Source organism: Rhizophagus irregularis, chromosome 8 (assembly GCF_026210795.1).
Source record: "Rhizophagus irregularis chromosome 8, complete sequence".
In the NCBI taxonomy this organism is placed as follows: Eukaryota; Fungi; Glomeromycota; class Glomeromycetes; order Glomerales; family Glomeraceae; genus Rhizophagus; species Rhizophagus irregularis.
In genome coordinates, this window is record NC_089436.1 from 171,320 (window position 1) to 193,008 (window position 21,689).

At 28.4% G+C, this 21,689-nt stretch overlaps 8 protein-coding genes across 8 annotated transcripts; 4 read left to right on the top strand and 4 right to left on the bottom strand.

The window, feature by feature from the left end:
• Positions 1 to 527: 527 nt before the first annotated feature.
• On the top strand, positions 528 to 3,311 carry OCT59_027950 (uncharacterized protein; the record flags this gene model as incomplete). Its single annotated transcript, XM_066146978.1, has 8 exons — positions 528 to 789; positions 871 to 962; positions 1,054 to 1,278; positions 1,353 to 1,772; positions 1,846 to 1,944; positions 2,034 to 2,739; positions 2,804 to 2,878; positions 2,956 to 3,311. Exons 1-8 carry the CDS (start codon positions 552 to 554, stop codon positions 3,309 to 3,311), a joined length of 2,211 nt encoding a protein of 736 aa, XP_065993739.1. The 5' UTR covers positions 528 to 551.
• A 644-nt stretch (positions 3,312 to 3,955) lies between these two features.
• OCT59_027951 (uncharacterized protein) lies at positions 3,956 to 5,279 on the top strand (the record flags this gene model as incomplete). The annotated part of the gene is made up of 6 exons (XM_066146979.1): positions 3,956 to 4,004; positions 4,433 to 4,480; positions 4,564 to 4,580; positions 4,908 to 4,929; positions 5,071 to 5,102; positions 5,175 to 5,279. The coding sequence occupies 6 exons, from the start codon at positions 3,956 to 3,958 to the stop codon at positions 5,277 to 5,279; spliced, it is 273 nt and encodes a 90-aa protein (XP_065993740.1).
• A 534-nt stretch (positions 5,280 to 5,813) lies between these two features.
• OCT59_027952 (uncharacterized protein) lies at positions 5,814 to 7,148 on the bottom strand (the record flags this gene model as incomplete). Its single annotated transcript, XM_066146980.1, has 5 exons — positions 5,814 to 6,483; positions 6,555 to 6,621; positions 6,706 to 6,781; positions 6,868 to 6,924; positions 7,075 to 7,148. The coding sequence occupies 5 exons, from the start codon at positions 7,146 to 7,148 to the stop codon at positions 6,413 to 6,415; spliced, it is 345 nt and encodes a 114-aa protein (XP_065993741.1). The 3' UTR covers positions 5,814 to 6,412.
• Positions 7,149 to 8,345: 1,197 nt separating this feature from the next.
• OCT59_027953 (uncharacterized protein) lies at positions 8,346 to 9,867 on the top strand. The gene has a single exon (XM_025321285.2). It carries the CDS (start codon positions 8,417 to 8,419, stop codon positions 9,833 to 9,835), a length of 1,419 nt encoding a protein of 472 aa, XP_025169266.1. The 5' UTR covers positions 8,346 to 8,416; the 3' UTR covers positions 9,836 to 9,867.
• Positions 9,868 to 11,192: 1,325 nt separating this feature from the next.
• OCT59_027954 (uncharacterized protein) lies at positions 11,193 to 12,394 on the bottom strand (the record flags this gene model as incomplete). The annotated part of the gene is made up of 3 exons (XM_066146981.1): positions 11,193 to 11,534; positions 11,609 to 12,138; positions 12,319 to 12,394. 3 exons carry the CDS (start codon positions 12,392 to 12,394, stop codon positions 11,193 to 11,195), a joined length of 948 nt encoding a protein of 315 aa, XP_065993742.1.
• Positions 12,395 to 14,832: 2,438 nt separating this feature from the next.
• OCT59_027955 (uncharacterized protein) lies at positions 14,833 to 16,260 on the bottom strand (the record flags this gene model as incomplete). Its single annotated transcript, XM_025321284.2, has 1 exon — positions 14,833 to 16,260. One exon carries the CDS (start codon positions 16,258 to 16,260, stop codon positions 14,833 to 14,835), a length of 1,428 nt encoding a protein of 475 aa, XP_025169265.1.
• Positions 16,261 to 16,437: 177 nt separating this feature from the next.
• OCT59_027956 (uncharacterized protein) lies at positions 16,438 to 18,102 on the bottom strand (the record flags this gene model as incomplete). The annotated part of the gene is made up of 1 exon (XM_025321283.2): positions 16,438 to 18,102. One exon carries the CDS (start codon positions 18,100 to 18,102, stop codon positions 16,648 to 16,650), a length of 1,455 nt encoding a protein of 484 aa, XP_025169264.1. The 3' UTR covers positions 16,438 to 16,647.
• A 1,228-nt stretch (positions 18,103 to 19,330) lies between these two features.
• On the top strand, positions 19,331 to 20,857 carry OCT59_027957 (uncharacterized protein). Its single transcript, XM_025321282.2, has one exon. The coding sequence runs from the start codon at positions 19,365 to 19,367 to the stop codon at positions 20,760 to 20,762; it is 1,398 nt and encodes a 465-aa protein (XP_025169263.1). The 5' UTR covers positions 19,331 to 19,364; the 3' UTR covers positions 20,763 to 20,857.
• Positions 20,858 to 21,689: the final 832 nt, after the last annotated feature.

Sequence of the window (21,689 nt, forward strand, 5' to 3'; positions counted from 1 at the left end):
AAACCCACTTTTTTTTTTGTTTATACGTTTATACATTAATCAAAACAAACGATGCAAATTCTAATTAAAAACTATCTTGAAAAATTTTTTTTTCTTTTTTTAACGAAAATTTTCTTTTTCTTAACTGCTAAAGAAATTTTTTTTTCTTTTCTTTTTAAATTTTTAATTTAATTATAATAATTAATTACTCGCATTAGTAGACTTTAATTTAAAAATCGAGAAAAAAAAATAATTTAAACAAGATTTGTAGGTAATGTAATTCTTGTTTTTCTGAAAATAAACAATTAGATATAAATAAATATAACACAAAAAGCAAAAATCTAATTATGATATATTTCATATAAACGAATTGGAAAAATCAATTATTACAAGATTTTTTTTTTTTTTTGACGGTTAAACTGGTTAATCGTAGAATTTAATCAAGGTACGTCATTTTTTTGGATAAGTACAGTATAACGTTTCACAGATTTAATCTTTTTTCCTTGGATCTAATACGAATTAATAATTAATCCTTCTTCAGGATCACATACAATTCTCCAAAATTCTAAACCATGAGCACAACAAAAGTATTGAAAAATTTAAACATAGTTTTAGATTTAAGTTTACCGCCAAATAATAATCCCATAAAACTTACAATAACAGTTAAAAAAGGTCAATTATTATTAGATGTAGTAAGACAATTTATGATGGAAAATAATATACCATGTTATTTAGAATTATCAATCTTATCTACTATTGAAGCATTAATTTTGGAAAGTTTGCGTAAAGATATGGAAATAGATGCTAAAGGTACGTACGATATGAATTGGAATTTAATAATTTAAAAGAATAAAAATTTAATTGAAATATATATGAATTTTATTTTCGTAGTTAAAAATGAATCAGAAGCGGACCAAATTAGATCAGAACTTGTAGCAAAATATCAAAAACATACAGTTCGTTTTAATGATGCTCCAGCTGAAGTAAGTTTTTTACTTTTTTCTTTAAAGAAAAATTATTTAAGTCGCAAAATCTGATTCTTAAATATAATTTATTTCTTTTACTTTTTAAAAGGATATATTTCCTAAAGCATATCATACATTAGTTCATTCACCAGTACCATCAATTTTTGATACTTTTGTACAATTGGAGTATAATTATAAACAAGCGCTAAAAGATTTTATTAGTAAAAGAGAAAAGAAGATATCAGATATTAGTGAACAACATTTAAAAGAGGTTGAATCTATGGCAGAATCCAATAATAGATTAGATGATGGTGTAATGGAAAGACAAATTGAGGTATTGACTTTTTTTGTAATTTTTTTTTTCTTATAAAAAATTTTCTAATTTTCTGAATACATTAACTTTTTAAGGAAGTTGAATTTCTTAAGGTAACATTAATATCAGAATTAGAAGAAATTCAAAGATTGCAAAAGAAAGAATATTGTAATTTTGTTTTAAAATTATATGAAGCGCATCAACGTTTGTTAACGGAACAACAATGTAATACAATGGATGTTAATTTGGTATTCAGATTAGATGGTAGAGAAATTGTATCAGAGGTTATAAATGAAATGAAAAGAGAAGAAAAAGAAAATCAAACTGATAAATTATCAAAAGAATTATTAAAGTTAGAAAACAAATCTACAAATGGTAGTAAATCTGCTGGAAATAGAAGTAGGGCTGGAAGTATTAGTAGTTTAGCTGATGTTGTATGTTCACCTACTTTATCTCCTATCAATATGAATAATTTTGATGAAAAGTTAACGGGTAATGGTAATGAAAATATTAATGTAAGTATGATTATTTTCCGAATATATTATTATTTATTTTAGTAATTTAATCCTTTTGAATTCTTCATTATAGGAATATGATTCACTTTCAATAGAGAAGATAAAAGAACTTGGCCTTGGCTTTACAGTCGATCAAGCTAAAACAGCTCTCGAGATGACCAATCGAAACTTGGTACTACATTATATTATAATTGATTTTATCTATTTACAATAATTTTGTTTGATTTAACTTTTCCTGATTTTTATTATCCTATTATATAGGAACAAGCGTTGGAATTATTAATTGAAAATCTAGATAAAGTAAATGCACAAATAGCAAATGGAACAAGTATACCTCCAATTCCACGACGTTCTTCAACTCCAATTATTAGTCAAACACAACAACAATCTTTACGTCGTACCAAATCAAGCGGTAGACAATTGCAGATAACAGCACACCAAAATCAAAAACAAGAGAAAAAAGGTTGGACACCAATGATGTTTCTTCAACAAAAAAATATGACGACCCAATCACAAAATTCTTCCGTTAAAAAATTAAGTGTATGGTTTAATCGAGCTATGGAAAATTTTGGGTTTGAAGAAGGCAATGGAAATGGGAATAATATTATGGATGATTCTCGTTTAGTTGAATCGTTTACAATATCGTTAGGAAATCAAGTTAAAGTTACTCATAATCTTAGATTATTAGTTTCTGATATGGATGAATTACTTGAATATTCTAATGAACCTACTCGTAATATGGCTTATATAGCTCAAACTGCTGCTAATTTATATTCTCAAGATTTAACCGCTATCATTTTGTTATTAACTCCAAGAGATTGGCCTAAATATAAATTAGGAAAAAGTGCCAATAAAAAATTTTTTGAGAGATGTAATGAAACTACGGAGTTTCATTTTGATAAGGTTGAAACTCAATTAGAAGCTATTGAAAATGATTATCCTATTGATAGTTCTTCTTTAAAAGAAGGTATGAATACTACTTATTCAAAATTTAATTGTATTATTGCTAATAAAAATGTTTATATAATTAGGTGATTTCTTTATTACGAGACATTCCAACTTACCTTTAGTTCATGTAGTATTTCATTTGGTGATTGATTTTGAATGTAAGTTATTTAATCATATTATTTATCAATAGATTTATATAAGTAAAATATTTACCTTTTCCTTTTTTTTTTCATAGCAATTCAAAAATCAGAATTAACATATCGTTCACGTGTAATAGATGGATTACGTAATATATTAAGAACAGTAAACAGATTTGATATTTCGACAATATCACTACCATTTTTAATGTTACCGTCAGATGTTGATGTATTTTCCGATCCAAATTTAGATGAAAAATTACTTTATCGTAGAGGTGAATTAGTATTAAAATGTACCAAAGGTTTTATGATTGAAAATAGTAGATTACCTAAACATGTTACCGCAAAAGAAAATGATGCTAAAACTGTTTCATTTTTATTACCTAAAACTGCTAATGAACAACAATTTCATGAATTTAGACATTTATTAACGATGATTTTTAGAGCAAGTTAAAAAGAATGTAAATTAGGAAAGTAAAGAAAAAAGGGAAAAAAGAAAGAAAAAAGAGGAGCTAACTTCTCTTAGAGAAGTGAAGGTTTAATTAAATATATTATTTATTTATTTTGTTTTATTTTGTTTTAATATTATTAATATTATTTGATTTTGACTCAAAAGTATTATTATTTATTACAGTTAGGAAGTTAGCGTATTAAATTATAATATTGGGGTTATGAATAAGTAAGGAAAAATAATGAATTGATGGATGGATTTTTTTATTTATTTTGTTATATATAATATCTAAATATTAAAAGACTAAAAGAATTAATGTTGGATATATCAATAAAGGGAATAAGAGAGGAATATTAATAGCTGATAGGAGAAAGGGCATATTTATGTAAAATCAATTAATGGATTTCTGTAAAATATTAGATAAAGATGTTTTAATTATTAATTCAGGTTTAATGGATATAGTAACACGTTAGTTTTTAATGTTTATATTTTATTCATTTTATTTATCTATTTATTCTATTATAAATTTAATCATTAATAAGTCATTAAAATACAAGATTAGTTTAAAATTTTATTTTATCATTTTTTGAAGATCGCATGAGCTTTCCATTGTGAATGCGCAAAATAAAATCTTTCCGAGATAGCTGATGGTCCAACATGAGATCAAAGCAACTTTCTCTCATCGATTCGGTTCGGGTATATCACTAAAACAAAACCGCGTAATCACGTGATCAAATGATCTACATTCAAATTTCTCAGTAGCATACCCGGTAGAAATCTTTCATATCAGTTATTACCCATAATATTTGTACCAGGTTCAACCTCATACTTTCGGCTTATCTCATTAACTTTACCCACAATAGTTTACGCGGAATTCCGAAGTATCATAGAAATATTTAATAAGACAAATCTTTTCTTTTTAAGAGACTGAGGAAGAAAGCTTTTAACGTTGTAAAACAAGTGACTCATTAGGTGAAAATGAATAAATTGTCTGACTTTAATATTGCATTCTTCCTTAATCAGTACATTTACTATTTCTGGAGTTTCGAAAAAAAGTCGATTTTTTTTCATTGACAAAGATAATTGTTACTTTGAGGAAACTGAATAATTTATTTGCCAGATAGTAAAACTATATTATGGACCTTTTACATTAAATATTGAATTGAAGAGCTGTAAGTTTTTTAGTTGCCATCTACCAATTCTCTCTTTTTTTTTAAAAAAAACTTACAATTTATATATTATTCTAATTGTATAGCATTGCCACAACCTCAGGTATAAATTACATGGACTTGTTGTTATATATTTGAAAAAAAGAAATCGAATTTTTATTTGCGCATATAAGCAACCGGGTTCTTGAGATCATGTGGGTTATACTAGAATGTTGACTTTTATACTATTTATAATAAAGCATTCCTATTAGTTTTAAGTTGTGCAGATGGCCATATTGTGACAGTACATGCCATATAGTTATCCGTATCGGAAGAATAAAACTCTCCGTTTCTGAAATTTGAAAAGTCAATTCATTATATATTGACAGTAGATGAGTGGACAGAGGTTAATCATTGACTTTGGGGAAATAATGTCAAATATTTTATCCAGTTGTTAAAGATTTTGAAGGAACGTAATTCTAAGTTCCAACTGCAGTAGTGTATCGTATTAGTTTCATCGGGAATAATTTGTAAAGATACGAAAAAACATATGAAGGCAGAGAAAATCGTTGATTAGAATTTTCTTTGCATTGTGCAGAAAACAGATCGATAAGTTTACTTATCATCACGTGATTTGTTAAACGAGGTAAATGGATTGTATTTTTTATATGTTTCGTTCTGCAATGAATTATATCTTAATTACATCATTCATTTATAGACAAGATTACATAGTAATCTAGCCTTAAATGACGTTATTGACGTTTATTCCGTTTTATTCTTTTATAATCTGCGTTATAAAATAGAATGGGTAAAATGCGTCTAGATGGACTTCAAGTTTCGGGTAAAACGGAGTAAGGATAACAGATTAAGGATGTTAATATTTAATTGGCTATCTATGAATATGATGATTATCTTTGGTTTGTGCACGATGGCCGCATTCACGAAAACATAATTGATAATTTGTGTTGTCAGCGTTTGCGGTCATAAGTTGTAACTCGTAAAGACACAAAGACACAAACACGATAATATATCTGAACCATATTTAGTTTTGATTGTTTGTTTAAGGAGAGAATCGCATCTGAAAATAAAGAATTCCATAGATACAAGGAGTTATTCAGGTTTATTCCCACGTCTATTCATAATTTGTTTCCCCATATTCTTATTTATAATTTTATATTTGTATTTTTATTGGTTATATTTAAACTTAATAAAATGTTTTTATTATTAAAAAAAAAAACTGAAATGAAATTGTCCAATTATAATATATTTTTTTTTTAATTATTAATCTACTCTAAAATTCATGCTCTGGTATATTTGATCTAATATTTGAACTATTATATATAATAAGTTATTTTGTGGTATTAGTACGAAAAATTTTATTTAGAACTATATCTAGTACGAAAATTTTTATTTAGAAATATCAAACTATTTAGTACGAAAATTTTTATTTAAAAACTACCTAGTACGAAAATTTTTATTTAAAACTATCTAGTACGAAAATTTTATTTAGAATTAATAAATAATATTTTACTAAAATTAAAATTAGCAGCTTAATTTCTTCCACGTTGATCAGGAAAACCATTTAATTTAGTGTGAGCGGTAATGGTATCTACAAATAATTCACAACATTTTCATAATCTTTCAACATCTCCAAGCCTTAGTGACGTTACATATGTTGGTAATTCATCCACAAGCAGTAAAAAAACTTTACATTCTATTTCATGTTTCTCACAAAGTTTATAAAATGCCGGTGCTATGTTCATTCCACTTTCACATTACATAATTTTTGATCGTGTAATCGTAATAGTCGCTCAGCCATATCATGATCAGTATATATTCCATAGAGCAGAGAAATAACAAATTGTAATTCTTGGAACGAATAGATTGTAAGGTGGAGGAAATATTCAAAAGACAAAAAGGAATTTCACAATCAGAGTTGTTGGCGAATCTTCCATATTATTTGATAATTTGGAGTACCGCACAACGACAATGACATCGTCCTGATAAATCCATCACGTCGATTTTATCTATAAAAGTTAAATATTATATTTTAAGTAATAATCTTAATACAAACTTACTTAAACTTTGCAAAATATACCTGGTAGTATAACATTGTTGTCAAGCATTATCAAGTTCACAATCTTCGAATTATATCCATCGCTATACTATATGGGAAAAAAAGAAATAAGAATTAATATTAAATTAATTTGATTCAATATTGATTAATATTTATACATAATTATAATTACGTTGTGGTCTTGTGGTCTCGGAACTTCAATACGAAAAATTTTTGGTGTTACAAATTCATGGAGAAGAGCGTTCAATCTTAACAATCACTGTCAATAATTAAAGTTAAAAAATTAGCAGTGAGATTTACTAAAGACACTACCCGTTCCAGTTGAAAAACTTACGTTGGTGCTAAACCATATTCCAGACTCGTAGTATGTGGTGGCTTGCGAAGGCAAGCCCTACTAGTGATACTTCAGCTAAGGTCTTCCAAAAGCTCCATCTTCCCCCTAAGATTAATACAGAAAAATGAAACATGTAAAATCTTGTTCACTTGTAACAAACAATTCGTTACGCTATTCATAGTGAACTTTTGTAGGCGTCGTATATACGGTAACACTATTTTATGAGTGTCGTTGCTTTCAATAAGAGGATTTATGGAAAATAGGGAAGAATTGACATTCATATTTACCAAAAAAAAAATAGTATAATTAAACTATTTAGATCATTTATGAATGATTTTTTTTGAATGGATAGTATTTTTAAAAGTATATACAGTCAGCTCTGAACACTCCATAAGATTATGGATTAAAGCGAGATATCAAAAAGGGGGTTGCGTACTATAACGAAATTTATAAAATGATAAATAAGTATTCCTTTGATGTTAATAAAATAGCAATAATTACTAATAGTAACATACCATTATTTAACGTGGAATTTGATTGAACATCTTATGTATTCAATCTCAATATTAAGATTCTCGTAAGGGGTTTACACAATCGAACTCGCAAATACGCTAGATCGTTTGGTTTGTGCTTCAAAATGAGTCGTTTAAAGCCATTACGTCAACATCCTTAATTTTTAAAGTGATAAATAGATATCCTTTTAAAGTAGTGAGTCAAGAATTATGAATAATAACATACCATTATTTAACATAGAATTTTAATTACAAGTCCAACATTTGCATGTATTTACGTCGTTTTTCACCGATCATAGGAGAAATTGGTCTTGACAGTTTAATATCGAATAGGTTGATGAATTTGGACGTCGATGTAATCCGCAGCGATTTTAGCGTGAATTGAATTCATTTTCCTTTCAACTATATTTCTCCGTGTAAGTGTCCATGAATAAGCGCATAAGGTTTGTTCAAAACACTCGCATATATGTTAGACCACCTGGTCCGTGTTTCAAGATAGGTCGTTTAAAAACCATCTTCTCGACGTCCTTAACGAATTTAATTCGTTCTAACCTTTTGGCCGTCAACTTTGATAACCGTAAGCAAGCTTTTTCTAGAGCAGTTTCCAGAGCTGGTCGAGTTTATAGTTATTGTATCAGAATATAAAGTAGGTTTTTAGGTACTGGTGTTTATAATAATAATAATAAAAGTACAACTAATAGTGGCTTTAAATATTTATTATTTATAAACTAACGCTACGTTCACTTCCTTTCACAAAAAGCGCTTCTTTATTTCTCTTGGGTAGTCCTATACTACAATGCAGAATAGGAACAGGACTTATAACTTCTGCATTTTTTTTCTTTTTAAATTTTTTAATTAAATAAATAAAAATACTAATATACTAATGTTACAGATGTTACGTTACATTATTTTTTGTTGATGGTCACATTGGTCAAATGCAACATTGTAAGTTACATGAACTTTTCATTTTTGGTATTTCAATAACAAAATTAATTTCGACTGGAAATTCTTTAATTTTCAGACTGCATAAACAACAAATGCAATCAAATTTTGTTGATGCACAAGAAAAGTCCATATTTTTATTTAGTGATATCAAAATAAAAGGGAATGATGGAGAGGAATTAAGTGCTCATCGAAGCATATTAGTGGCGCGTTCAGGATTATTTAATATTTTATTAAGTGGAAAGAATGTAACTACCCAAGATTTAATATTTCCAGAATTTTCTTCGAATACTTTACTCGTCATTCTTGAATATTTATATACAGGGAAAGTGACAGAAAAGAGCCTAATAATTGAAACAGTTGCTGAAGCTTATCATTGTGCTGATTTTTTCTTGATTGAACAACTAAAACTTCAAATTATTGAATTTTTTAAAAATCGTGATGTTGATAATAAGGTAAATGTATCGGCTAAAATATTATCACAAATTTTGGAATATATGGAATCGTCAGATAATGAGTTGACTAATTTATTATACGATTCAGTTAGTTCAGTTCCATTAGAAACGATTGAATATTGTAATTTAAATGGAAAAGCATTGGAATATATTTTATCAAAGATCAAAAAGGAAGAAACCAATATGTTATCGACATTAGAATATAATTTATTTCATTATATTATATTATGGGCCGCAAATGAAATTTCGGAAGAAACCTTATCATTTTACAGATCGTGTTTACCTTCTTCGGAAATTGTTAACAATCTTAATACTACATACTTACAAAAATGGAATTTTAATATCCCTTTTAATATTCAAGAAATTCATTCAAGATATAAGCCGACAATGATAACAAAAACTTCATCTTTACTTGATTATGTGAATTTAGATCGAATTCATCCATTAGTAATTTCCAATATAATTGAACCTCTCAGTGGATTAATTAGCCCAAATAAATTATCAGATATACGTAAGAAATATGCCTTATTAGCCGGAAAATACATTTACATTTCGAGAGAAGTTCCTTCCTTACAGTGGAGTACTTGTGGTTATAATATGTGCTTATATAGAAGTCCTTTTATTGTTACATCAAATTCTCTTTCACAAGGGTGGATTAGAACAGCCGTTCCTGTAAGCGGACAAGGTTTGATTGAATGGGATATTGTGGTCGAGAAGATGTGTTGTCAATTTTGGGTTGGGATTTGTACTATAAAAGGATTTAATGTTGATTACAATTCATGGCTTGGAAACCATGCATATGGTTGGGTTTTTGGTTCGAATGGAGTTATTTGTCATAATTCATCAAATTCCACGAATAAATACGGACAGAAATTTAAAGAAAAGGATATAATTACTGTACATTTAGATATGGAAGAAAGGACTTGTTCTTTTTCTGTTAATAGAATAAGTTATCCTGTTGCGTTTCGCGATTTACCTGACGAAATTTATCCAGCTGTATCATTATGTGCACCTGGAAAAGCGAAAATTGAACCTCATGTTAAATATCAAAATTATTAAATTTAATAAATAAAAATGTTAAAATTGAAATAGAATGACTATATTTATCCATCCGATGTAATAATAAATCTCGTAAAGAATTAACAAATCAGAGAACAATTGCAATTGCATATATGAAAGTAATGTAACCCATTTCATTAATTTATACATTACTTCATATAAAAGATGATATTTTACAAATCAATCACTTTAGAATATAAAATTTTATTGGCTGACAAGATACATGCTTTCTTTTAAAATTTTTATCCTTTTTTGATCTACAAACCAATATGAACGCGTATTTATCAGATGATTGATTATATACGGTGAAGTGTATAATGTTTTCAAGAATTTTTTTCGGTAATGACAGCATGACAGCACATGAAGAAAACAGATTGTTACCAAAAGATTTAAATTTATAGTAGACAACTCTACTCAAAATAAAAGGAAATGATAGCAAAGAAATAATGCTTATCAAGTGATGTTAAGATGTACTTAGGAGTTTGGATGAAAGAATCCACTTAAGAAGTAATTGAATTTCCAGAATTTACATATTTTAGATCACCAAATTTTGTTATTCTGGTGTTAAGGCATAAGCATGCCAGTTAAACCCGATAGCAAAGAAGTCGTCTCAAGTATCGCAGATCCAAGTTATGTAATGGCTGCACAGGAATTAATCGCTGGCCAGTGCCCAGGGGAATCCGACGTCATAATTAATTTATATGTGATTTTAGTGTATAAAAAGCTTGCCAAATGGATCAAGATCTTGATTGTGATTTAATTTTTTTAAAAAATAAATCTCATTCACTAAATGTTATTTATTTTTTATTTTTGCTTTACTATATAAATTAATTTTAACTATTGTCTACAACGAATTATAATTTTTATCTTAACTAATTAAATTTAATTTTTCACAGCGAGTCACCACTGAGTCACCATGATATGTGTGTACATTACAATTTGTCGATTTTGAAACTAGCGATATCATATTAATTAACAGGCTGAGAATCCATGGTCCGTTGATACAGCAAAAAGATTTTATAGATTTCTATTTGCCCCACAAATACAGTACGTAAATTTATCTTAAACAAAAAAGTGAAAACAAGTAAAGAGATTAACATATTAATTAAACACAATTTATATTATAATGCTAAATAAATATCTTTCTTTCTTTTAGAAAAAAAGGTATTAAATGAATTATAATTTAACTTCTTTAATTCTTGCCCTTCACGGTGCCCTTAGAGATACAGCAGGATAAACTTTGCCAGGTAAATTACGAAATGCAATAGGATATCTTTTTCCATTAACGGAAAAAGAACAAGTTCTCATATCCAGATGTACAGTAATTCTATCCTTTTCTTTGAAGGTTTGTCCATATTTAACTATGTGTATTATGACAAATAACTCCATTCGAACCAAAAACCCAACCATAGGCCTGTGCCCCAAGCCATGAATCGTAGTCAACATTAAATCCCTTTTCTGTACAAATATCAACCCAAAAATACTCACATATTTTCTCAACCATAATATCCCATTCAAATAAACCTTGTCCGCTTATAGGAATTTTCATTCTAATCCATTCATGATGTGAAGAAGATTGTGAGATAACTGATTTATCTAAACGCATGTAGTTTCCATGAGCATGGTCGTCCCAATGAAATGAAACATCATTTAAGTAAGCATATTCTCCAGCCAATAAAGCTTGCTTTCTATTAAGGTCCTTAAGTCAATTAAACCATTAAGGGGTTCAATAATATTTGAAATTATAAATGGATGAATTCGTTCTAATTTCACGTGATTAAGTAAAGGGTATGTTTTTGGCATCATTGTTGATTGATATTTTGCATGCATATCAATAAGAGAGCTGCTAATTTTATTGAGACTTTTAGCAGTTTCTAAAGAAGGCAAACATGACCTATAAAATGATAAAGCTTCTTTTGAGATTCCGCTTGCAGTCCATAATATTATATAATGAAATAAATCATATTCTGATAAGGAGAACATCTTGGTTTCCTCCTCTCTTGTGATATTTGATAAAATGTATTCCAATGCCTTGACATTTAAATTAGAATATTCGATTGACTTTAATGGAACTGAATTAATTGAATCGCATAATAAATCAGCAAATTTATTATTAGTTGATTCCATACATTCCAAAAGTCGGGATAAAACTTTAGCGGAAAGGTTCCACTCGTTATCAGTGTTATTTCTTAGATAATTTTCAAAAAATTCAATAATTTGAAGTTTTAGTTGTTCGAGTAGAAAACAATCAGCGCCATGGAAAGCTTCAGCAACTATTTCAATTGTCAAAGTTTGTTCTGTCACTTTTTTAGTATATAAATATTAAAGGATGACGTGTAAAATATCTGAAGAAAATTCTGGAAATTCAATTACGTCTTTAGTAGATTCTTTCACTCCATTTAATAATATACGTTTAAATACTTCTGAAGTACAATTAATATGTTTCGATGAGCACTTAATTCTGTTATATCATTTCCTTTTACTTTGACGGATGTCACTAAATAAATTGTTATTTAATAATGATTTTATATCATTTGATAGGGTTATTTTCGTCTGCATTATTGGGAGGGAAAAAAATCTCTTTCATATGAGAATTCAAGAAATATACTTGTATTTAAGTTTTTTTTTCCATTAAAGACAGTTTTTGGAATTGTGTAATTTGTCAAATACTTTAAAAGTTATTCATATACAACACGAGCTTCCATATTTGCTGACAGATATCATTAAATTGGTCAGTTTTTTGTATCATTTCACGTTTGAACTATTTATATTGAGGAGTTTATAAATAAATATCTATGATTCTCACGTGAAAATCATTATTATATTTATTTTGTTGGTTAAATAAAAATCTTAGCATTTTAATTTTTAGAATAAGCTGTAAAGAAATTTTCAATGTTTGAACTTATTTAATAAACTTTTTTTTGTTCGAGTTATATACTTTGTTCATGAAGAAATGAATGGAACAGAGTTCTTCTTACATATTTGTTTTTGGAAAATGTGATGCATCATTCTGACGCAATATAGTTATATGGCAGACAAGGACATTCTGTGAACAATTAGGATATAGTTGTCGTTCTTTAACCAGAAGGTTTTAGCGGATGTTATTGCCAACGCTCAAGCAAATAACAAAATAAAAGCTGAAAGTTTATATTTTGTCGCAAGATATCCCCCTTTGAGAATACCTCCCATGTAAAGTATCCACCGCCAGTATGTCAAATACGTCTTTCATTTCCACATATTTTAATGGTTATTATAAATAAAAAAATCTTTCATATATTAAATCCTTCTAGTATTGCTGGTATTAGATGGTGTCCCAGGTACAATATAACTTCTGAAGTCAGGTATTATATATTATGCCCGGGGTATCTTGTGCAGTGCGGTACGTAGGATGAGGCGACTCGCTCGGTTCGGTTCGGTTCCGAAGTCCGAATCGATACTGTTGAGTTGAACAGAGTCAAACTGAAAAACATTTTGTCATTTCGGTCCAGATCCGAGTCAGTATATATCAAAATTTTATTAAACTCGATCTGGAACCGATGTACTAAACCGGATGGAACGAACCGATTCAAGTCGCTCAAACCGAACTTTTTCCATCCTCCATCCCTAGCGATACGGTAATAGTTCTTTTAAAAAACTGGAAGTTTCAAACTTCCTTATTTTTTGTTAAATTGCATTAAAGTAACTGTTATTCTATTACTTTCTAAACACTTTTCCGTATTCATTCGGATAAGGTCTACAGTATTTTCTTGTGTATTTTGACATATAAACAGCAGAATGAACAGATGTATTATTTAAATACACAATCCAAGCAAACGCTAATAAAGCTGCTTCCTATATACATTTATTAAGGCCTTTGAGTTAAACAAACCATTAAGGATTCAATGATATTTGAAACTATAAATGAATGAATTCGTACTAATTTCACATGACTAAGTAAAGGATATTATTGTTAATTGATATTTTGCATTGTTTTTTGCACTGTATATTATGTATATAAATAATAGAGTTGCTAATCCTATTGAGACTTTTTTCCGAAGAATGTAAGCATGATTTATAAAATGATAAAGCATCTTCCGAGATGCTTTTACAGCTCATAGTACTATATAGTGAAATAAATCATATTCTGGCAAGGCAAACATAATGGTTTCTTTTTTGATTTTTAATAAATATTATTCCAATGTAAATTACAATATTCGATTGACTTTAATAAAACTGAATTAATCGAATTGCATAACAAAGCAGCTGGTTCCATAGATTCCAAAAGTCGGGATAAAACTTTAGCGGAAAGATTCCACTCGTTTCAGTATTATTTCTTAGATAATTTTCAAAAATTCAATAATTTGAGGTTTAAGTTGTTCGAGTAGAAAATAATCAGCGCCATGAAAAGCTTCAGCAATTATTTCAATTGTCAAGTTCTGTCACTTTTACAATGTAGATACTCAAGGATAACATGATGTAATATATCTGAAGAAAACTCTGGAAATTCAATTACGTTGAGTAAATTCTTTCATTCCATAAAATTTTGAACGCACCGCTAATATTACTTGATGAGTATTTATTTCTTTTCCGTTATTTGATATCACTAAATGAAACATTCTTGAATAGGAATTTTAAATTATTTGATAGGATTATTTCCGCTTGCATTATTGAAAGTCTGTTGTGATCGTGGATTCAAAAAAAAGAGTAATAATTACATTGTTTTTAGTAAATTATTGGTTGGGTAATATTCTTTATAATAAGTATTCAAAATCAATTATTGCGATAAGAACATCATCAGATTATAAAATTTGAATGTGTACATGTACAAAGAGTAACACAATAGAAAATATTACTCTTCAGTCAGAATCAAAACAATAATCAATTATAGTTTCAGATTTATTTATTATTAAAAGTTTCTTGAATATGCTTATGGTTTACCTTAATATTGAATCTTAAAATCCAGAAATAATATCGTCATATTAAAAAAAAAGTTCTTCAGAATTAATTAATAAAATATTTCATTGACGAGGTTCAATCCTCGCCCTTCCTGGTGTTCTTAATGATACAGCAGGATAAATTTCATTAGGTAAATCACGAAATGCAATAGGATATCTTTCTCCATTGATGGAAAATGAACAAGTTCTTTCTCCCATATCCAAATGTACAGTTATTCTATCATTTTTTTTAAACTCTTTTCCGTATTTATTTGTATAAGGTCCATTTTCTTCTTGTGTATTATGACAAATAGCTCCATTAGAACCAAAAACCCAGCCATATGCTTGTTTCCCAAGCCATGAATTGTAATCAACATCAAATTCTTTTATAGTACAAATTCCAACCCAAAAACAATCACATATTTCCTCAACCACTATATCCCATTCAAATATATCTTGCCCGCTTATAGGAACTGCTGTTCTAATCCATTCATGTGAAAGAGAATTTGAAACAACAACAAACGTGCTTTTTAAGTACATATTACTACCACGAGCATTGTCATCCCATTGGAGTGAGATATCATTTAAGCAAATGTGCTTTCCAGCCAATAAAGCCTGCTTTCGATATACACCTATTAAGGTTTTTGAGTCAATCAAACCATCAAGAGGTTCAATGATATTTGAAATTATAAATGGATGAATTCGTTCTAATTTTACAAGATTAAGTAAAGGGTATGTTTTTGTTATCATCGTTGACTGATACTTTGCATGACCTTGTATATTATATATATCAAGAGAGACGTTACTATTTCTATTGAAATTTTTAAGAGTTTTTGAAGAAGGCAAACATGACTCATAAAATGATAAAGCCTCTTCTGAAATTTCATTAGCGGCCCATAATATAACATAATGAAATAAATCATATTCCGATATAGAGAATATCTTGGTTCCTTCCTCTCTTTTGACATTTGATAAAATATATTCTAATGCTTTAAAATTTAAATTAAAATACTCTATTGACTTTAATGACATTGAATTAATTGAATCGCATAATAAATTAACAAATTCATTATTAGTTGATTCCATACATTCCAAAAGTCGGGACAACACTTTAGCGGATATATTTATCTTATTTACATTATTATTTCTTAGGTGATTTTTAAAAAATTCAATTATTTGACATTTTAATTGTTCGAGTAAAAAATAATCAGCGCCATGAAAAGCTTCAGCAACCATTTCAATTGTTAAAGTTTGTTCTGTCACTCTTCCAGTATATAGATATTCAAGGATAACATGTAAAGTATCTGAAGAAACTTCTGGAAATTCAATCACTTCTTGTAAAGATTCTTTCATTCCGTTTAATAACATACGTTTAAATACTTCTGAACGCACCGCCAATATCACTCGATGAGCGTTTATTTCTACTCCGTCATTTCCTTTTATTTTGATATCACTAAGTAAAGTATTATTTAATAGAGATTTTAAATCATTTGATAGTGTTTCTGCATACATTATTGAGGAAAAAAAATGTTAGAAATTTAAAGAAACTTGAACGAATTTTATTAGGCTGAACATTAGTAATTTAACTTAAAAAGGTAAATCATATGAAAAATAAATACACAAAAATGATGATCACATTAGATAGTCGTATCGGTGACTAAATAACGTATGTGTTGGAAATGTACAAAATTGCATTACAATAAAATTTTTAATTTTAAGGGAATATTTTATTTTAGTATAATTTCATCGTACAATATTATTTGTTAACTTTGAATATATCTAATAAGATGTCTCTTATTTTGTTTGTAATTTTAAATACTGTAACATAAATAATCAAGAAATTTAAACATGAATAGATTTAAAAACTGGAAAAATAAAATAAACTAACCTTACATTTTTTCATTTTATTGAATTATATTGATGAGGTTCAATTCTCGCCCTTCCCGGTGCCTTCAAAGATACAGCAGGATAAATTTCATCAGGTAAATCACGAAATGCAATAGGATATCTTTTTCCGTTGATGGAAAATGAACAAGTTCTTTTTCCCATATCCAAATGTACAGTTATTCTATCATTTTCTTTAAGCTCTTTTCCGTATTTATTTGTATAAGGTCCATTTTCTTGTTGTGTATTATGACAAATAACTCCATTAGAACCAAAAACCCAGCCATATGCTTGTTTCCCAAGCCATGAATTGTACTCGACATTAAATCCTTTTTCTGTACAAATTCCAACCCAAAAACCATTACACATTTCCTCAACCATGATATTCCACTCAAATATACTACTTTGTCTGCTTATAGGAATTGTCGTTCTAATCCATTCATGTGACAAAGAGTTTGATGTAATAAGAGACGTATTATTTAGGTATATATTACTACCATGAGCTTTATCATCCCACTGAAATGAGACACAATCAAAGTAAGCGCTTTTTCCAGCAAATAATGCCTGCTTCCGATATACATCTATTAAAGTCTTTGAATCAATCAAGCCATTAAGGGGTTCAATAATATTTGAAATTATAAATGGATGAATTCGTTCTAATTTTACAAGATTAAGTAAAGGAGATGTTTTTGTTAACATCATTGACTGATACTTTGCATGACCTTGTATATTATGTATATAAATAAGCGGATTGCTATTCCTATCAAGACTTTTGACTGTTTCTGAAGAAGGTAGACATGACTTATAAAATGATAAAGCCTCTTCTGAGATTCCGCTTGCAGCCCATAATATTATATAATGAAATAACTCATATTCTGATAAGGAAAACATCATGATTTCTTTTCTTTTGACATTTGATAAACAATATTCCAATGCATTGACAGTTAAATTACAATATTCGATCGACTTTAATGAAACTGAGTTAATTGAATCGCATAGTAGATCAATAAATTCATTATCAGATGATTCCATACACTCCAATAGTCGGGATAAAACTTTAGCAGAAAGATTCAACTTGTTTTCAGTATTATTTCTTAGATGATTATTGAAAAATTCAATAATTTGAAGTTTTAGTTGTTCGAGTAAAAAATAATCAGCGCTATGAAAAGCTTCAGCAACTATTTCAATTGTTAAAGTGTGTTCTGTCACTTTTCCAGCATATAGATATTCAATAATGACATGTAAAACATCTGAAGAAAACTCCGGAAATTCAATCACTTCTTGTGAAGATTCTTTCATTCCGTTTAATAACATACGTTTGAATACTTCTGAACGCACCGCTAATATCACTCGATGAGCATTTATTTCTTTTCCGTCATTTCCTTTTATTTTGATATCACTAAATAAAGTATTATTCACTAGAGTTCTTATATCTTTTAATAGAAATGCTTCCGCCGGATTTGGTTGCATTATTGAGTTGATGAGGGAAAAAATTTTGCTGCAGTTGAATTTTAAGGCTGAGCATTTTATATCACACTATGGCAAATATGGCAATAAAAACGACAATAACATTAATTATTAAAGCATAAAGCGTTTATGCATCACTGTATCACAAAGTCACATGAATCATTCGATTAATCTTTTCTCCTTTAGGTAAAGATATCCCTTTTTATATATTTTTTTGGGATAAAGAATTCGTTGTAATGCCATTTAAAGCATTTAAGGCCTTTTATTTTGTTGAAAGCTCATTTTTATGTAGAGGTGCGTAATTAACTAGAAGACAAAAATTGAACTTTAAGGATAATGCTCTTTCTATGACGTAGCAGATTAAACGTATTAACTATTCGAAGAATAAAAGAAATATAATTTATATCATTATAAATTTTAAGCAAGAAAATATTAATAAGAATTTCAATATATTAAAAAAAGGATTAAGAAAAATAAATCAATAAAATTTATCAAAAAATTACGAAGTATGGATATGTAAAATTTTTTATACTTACAAAAGTATAATATAAAAAATGTTACGCGTTTCCTTTTTCGTGATAACTGTAATACAGTATTTTTGCGTTACGGTTTCCTTTTGGATTATCTTAAGTGCACGATAATTGACACTAACTTTTCACGAGTGATCGTATCTAAATAATACAAAAATAGTCATGTACTTTATCTACATTTATAATGTAATTGTAGATTTGTTAAAATATAATACAATCCTTAATTGAAATTCGGTACATTTTTTCATGTATAAATTTAACGGCGATAGTACGTTTGTTTAATATTTACGGTATAATAAAGTACATTTAAAATTATCTATTATTTCATACATTAAAAATAAACGAGATAACCACATTAAGTCACGTGAATTATGGTCGTGAATCTGTCACACGAACAAATTGTTCGCGAGTCGCGACTTCGCGTTTTAAATCCGTAAATGTAATAATGTAAAATATTTTTATATGAACGAATACTAATTAAAGAAACATGGTTATCGTGTAGAGATAATTTTTTTTAATTTTTTTGAATGATCAAATGATCAGGTCATGTCTTTAGATAAAGAAATTTTTTAATTTGGAAAAGTGGAATGCGTGCGGAAGTAAAATTTAGTTATGCATCAGCGTGCAAATCAGGCGCAGTTTATAAACTACTATAAATCACTCGTAAAATCTTACCTCTTCTCTCTTTTCTCTCTTTCCTAAACATAATAAACATTATAATTAAACTATCGGAAAATGTCTCTGTCAAGCGATTTAATGTGCATATTACAAGATCCATCACTTAGTGATATCAAAATAAAAGGAAACGATGGAGAAGAAATAAACGCTCATCGTTTGATATTAGTGGCGCGTTCAGAAGTATTTAAACGTATGTTATTAAGTGAAATGAAAGAATCTACTCAAGATGTAATAGAATTTCAAGAATTTTCTTCGAAAGCTTTGCAAGTTATTGTTGAATTTTTCTATACCGGAAAAGTATCAAAAAAAACTCTAAAACCTGAAATAGTGTTTGAAGCTTTATGTTGTGCTGATTATTTCTTACTTGGAGTACTCATGCTTCACATTATCAGATTCGTTAAAAATAATATGGAGGATAAGATGAATATTTTGTCAAAAATTTTATCCCGAATTTTAGAATCATCTTGTAGAGAGTTGGCTAATATTATATGTGATCTAATTGATTTAGTTTCACTAAAGTCTATCGATTATCATAATTTGAGTTCCAAAGCATTGGAATATATTTTATTATATAATCAAGAGGAAGAAACAAATATGTTCTCCCTATCATCAGGTTATGATTTATTTCGATATATCACATGTTGGGCCGCGAGCGAAATTTCAGAAGAGGTTTTAGCATTTTATGAATTATATTTACCTTCTTCTGAAACTGTTAGAATTCTTGATTCAAGCGATACACAAAAATGGGATCGTAATATACCTTTTAAGGAAGAGTTACATATAAAGTATAGGTCCGAAATTGTAACAAAGACATCGACATTACTTAATTATGTGAATTTAGAAGTAATACATCCACTTGTATTTTCAAATGAACTTATTAAAGATTTAGTTGATTCAAATATATTGACAGAAGTTTATCGTAAACAAGCTTTATTGGCTGGAAATTACTTTTCTATGCTTAAAAATGCCTTTAAGTGGAAGGTTAAAAGGTATAGACAATTGGAGAATCCCTTTATTTTTGACTCACAATCTAATACACATGAATGGGTTAGAACAAAATTTCCTTTTAGTGGACAAGATATAGTTGAGTGGGATATCGTGGTTGAAAGAATGTGTAAATCTTTTTGGGTTGGAATTTGTGCAGATAATGGATTTAATGTTAATAACAACTCGTGGCTTGGGCAACACTCATACGGTTGGGTTCTTGGATCGAATGGATTTATCTGTCATCATAAAAAAGATAAGGACCCTTTCAAAAACAAGTACGGACAAAAGTTTAATGAAAAAAGTCGAATTACCGTACGTTTGAATATGGGGGAAAGAACGTGTTCTTTTACTATTGATGGAACCAGATATCCTATAGCATTTCGCGATTTACCTGATGAAGTTTATCCTGCTGTGTCTTTAATGTTACCAGGAGTGGCGAGAATTGAACCATTATTTGGTAGAACTTGATAACATTAGTAATAGTTACTGCGCCATTATTATACGATCACTTGTTTTACTTTTCATTAAAATCAATAAAAAGTAAAGATTTATTATAATTTGTTCTATTCCTAGAGTTTAATTACAGAATTGAATGAATTAAATGTGTTTACTTTATATTTGTGATTTGCGATTGGAATTAATTACTATTATATGTGCGTTAACTTATAGACTTATTTTGTAAAATAATTTATATCAAAAAAAAAAATACCTTTGCGATATAACAATGTAAATTATGATTTATAACATAAGGAATTCGCTATTTATCTTAACTGTGACTGATTAAGCAATAAGTTCGCGTTTACAACCATAAAATAGATTTTGACGGAATAACATTTCATCTTGATCCAGAAATTATTCACGTGTATTATTATTTTCCGATTTTTCGCGATGGAAATCAATTGTAACATCGATTTCTGTCATCTATACACCACCAAATCTTTTTGCAAAAGAAAATTTTTCTTTCATTCTTGAACTGTGATCAAAATCATCAAACTGTTAATTATGTCAAAATTAGTAAACATTAACAGAAGTTGCTCGAAAACTCAAGAGGAAACAGTTGAATTATTTTCCTATTTACCAGACATAATAATCAACTAGCTTAGGTGCTGATATGACTTGTTATTTTGATAGAAATTTACTTTTAACTTTCTCGAAGTATGGTACGTTCTCTCTCACATAGTAATTCTATCATGTACTAAATTTTTGTTTCTGCGTCATACAATATTACTAATACTTAACTGTATTATAATAACTAATTTCTATTGATATCGTTTCTCATTCCTTTATGGAAATTGTTTCTTCTGATGCATTTCTTGTTACTTTTATTTCTTTTATTGCTCGTCCCGAGGTAGAGGAGGAAATTTACAATTTAATGGATATAAACCTGCTGAAAAT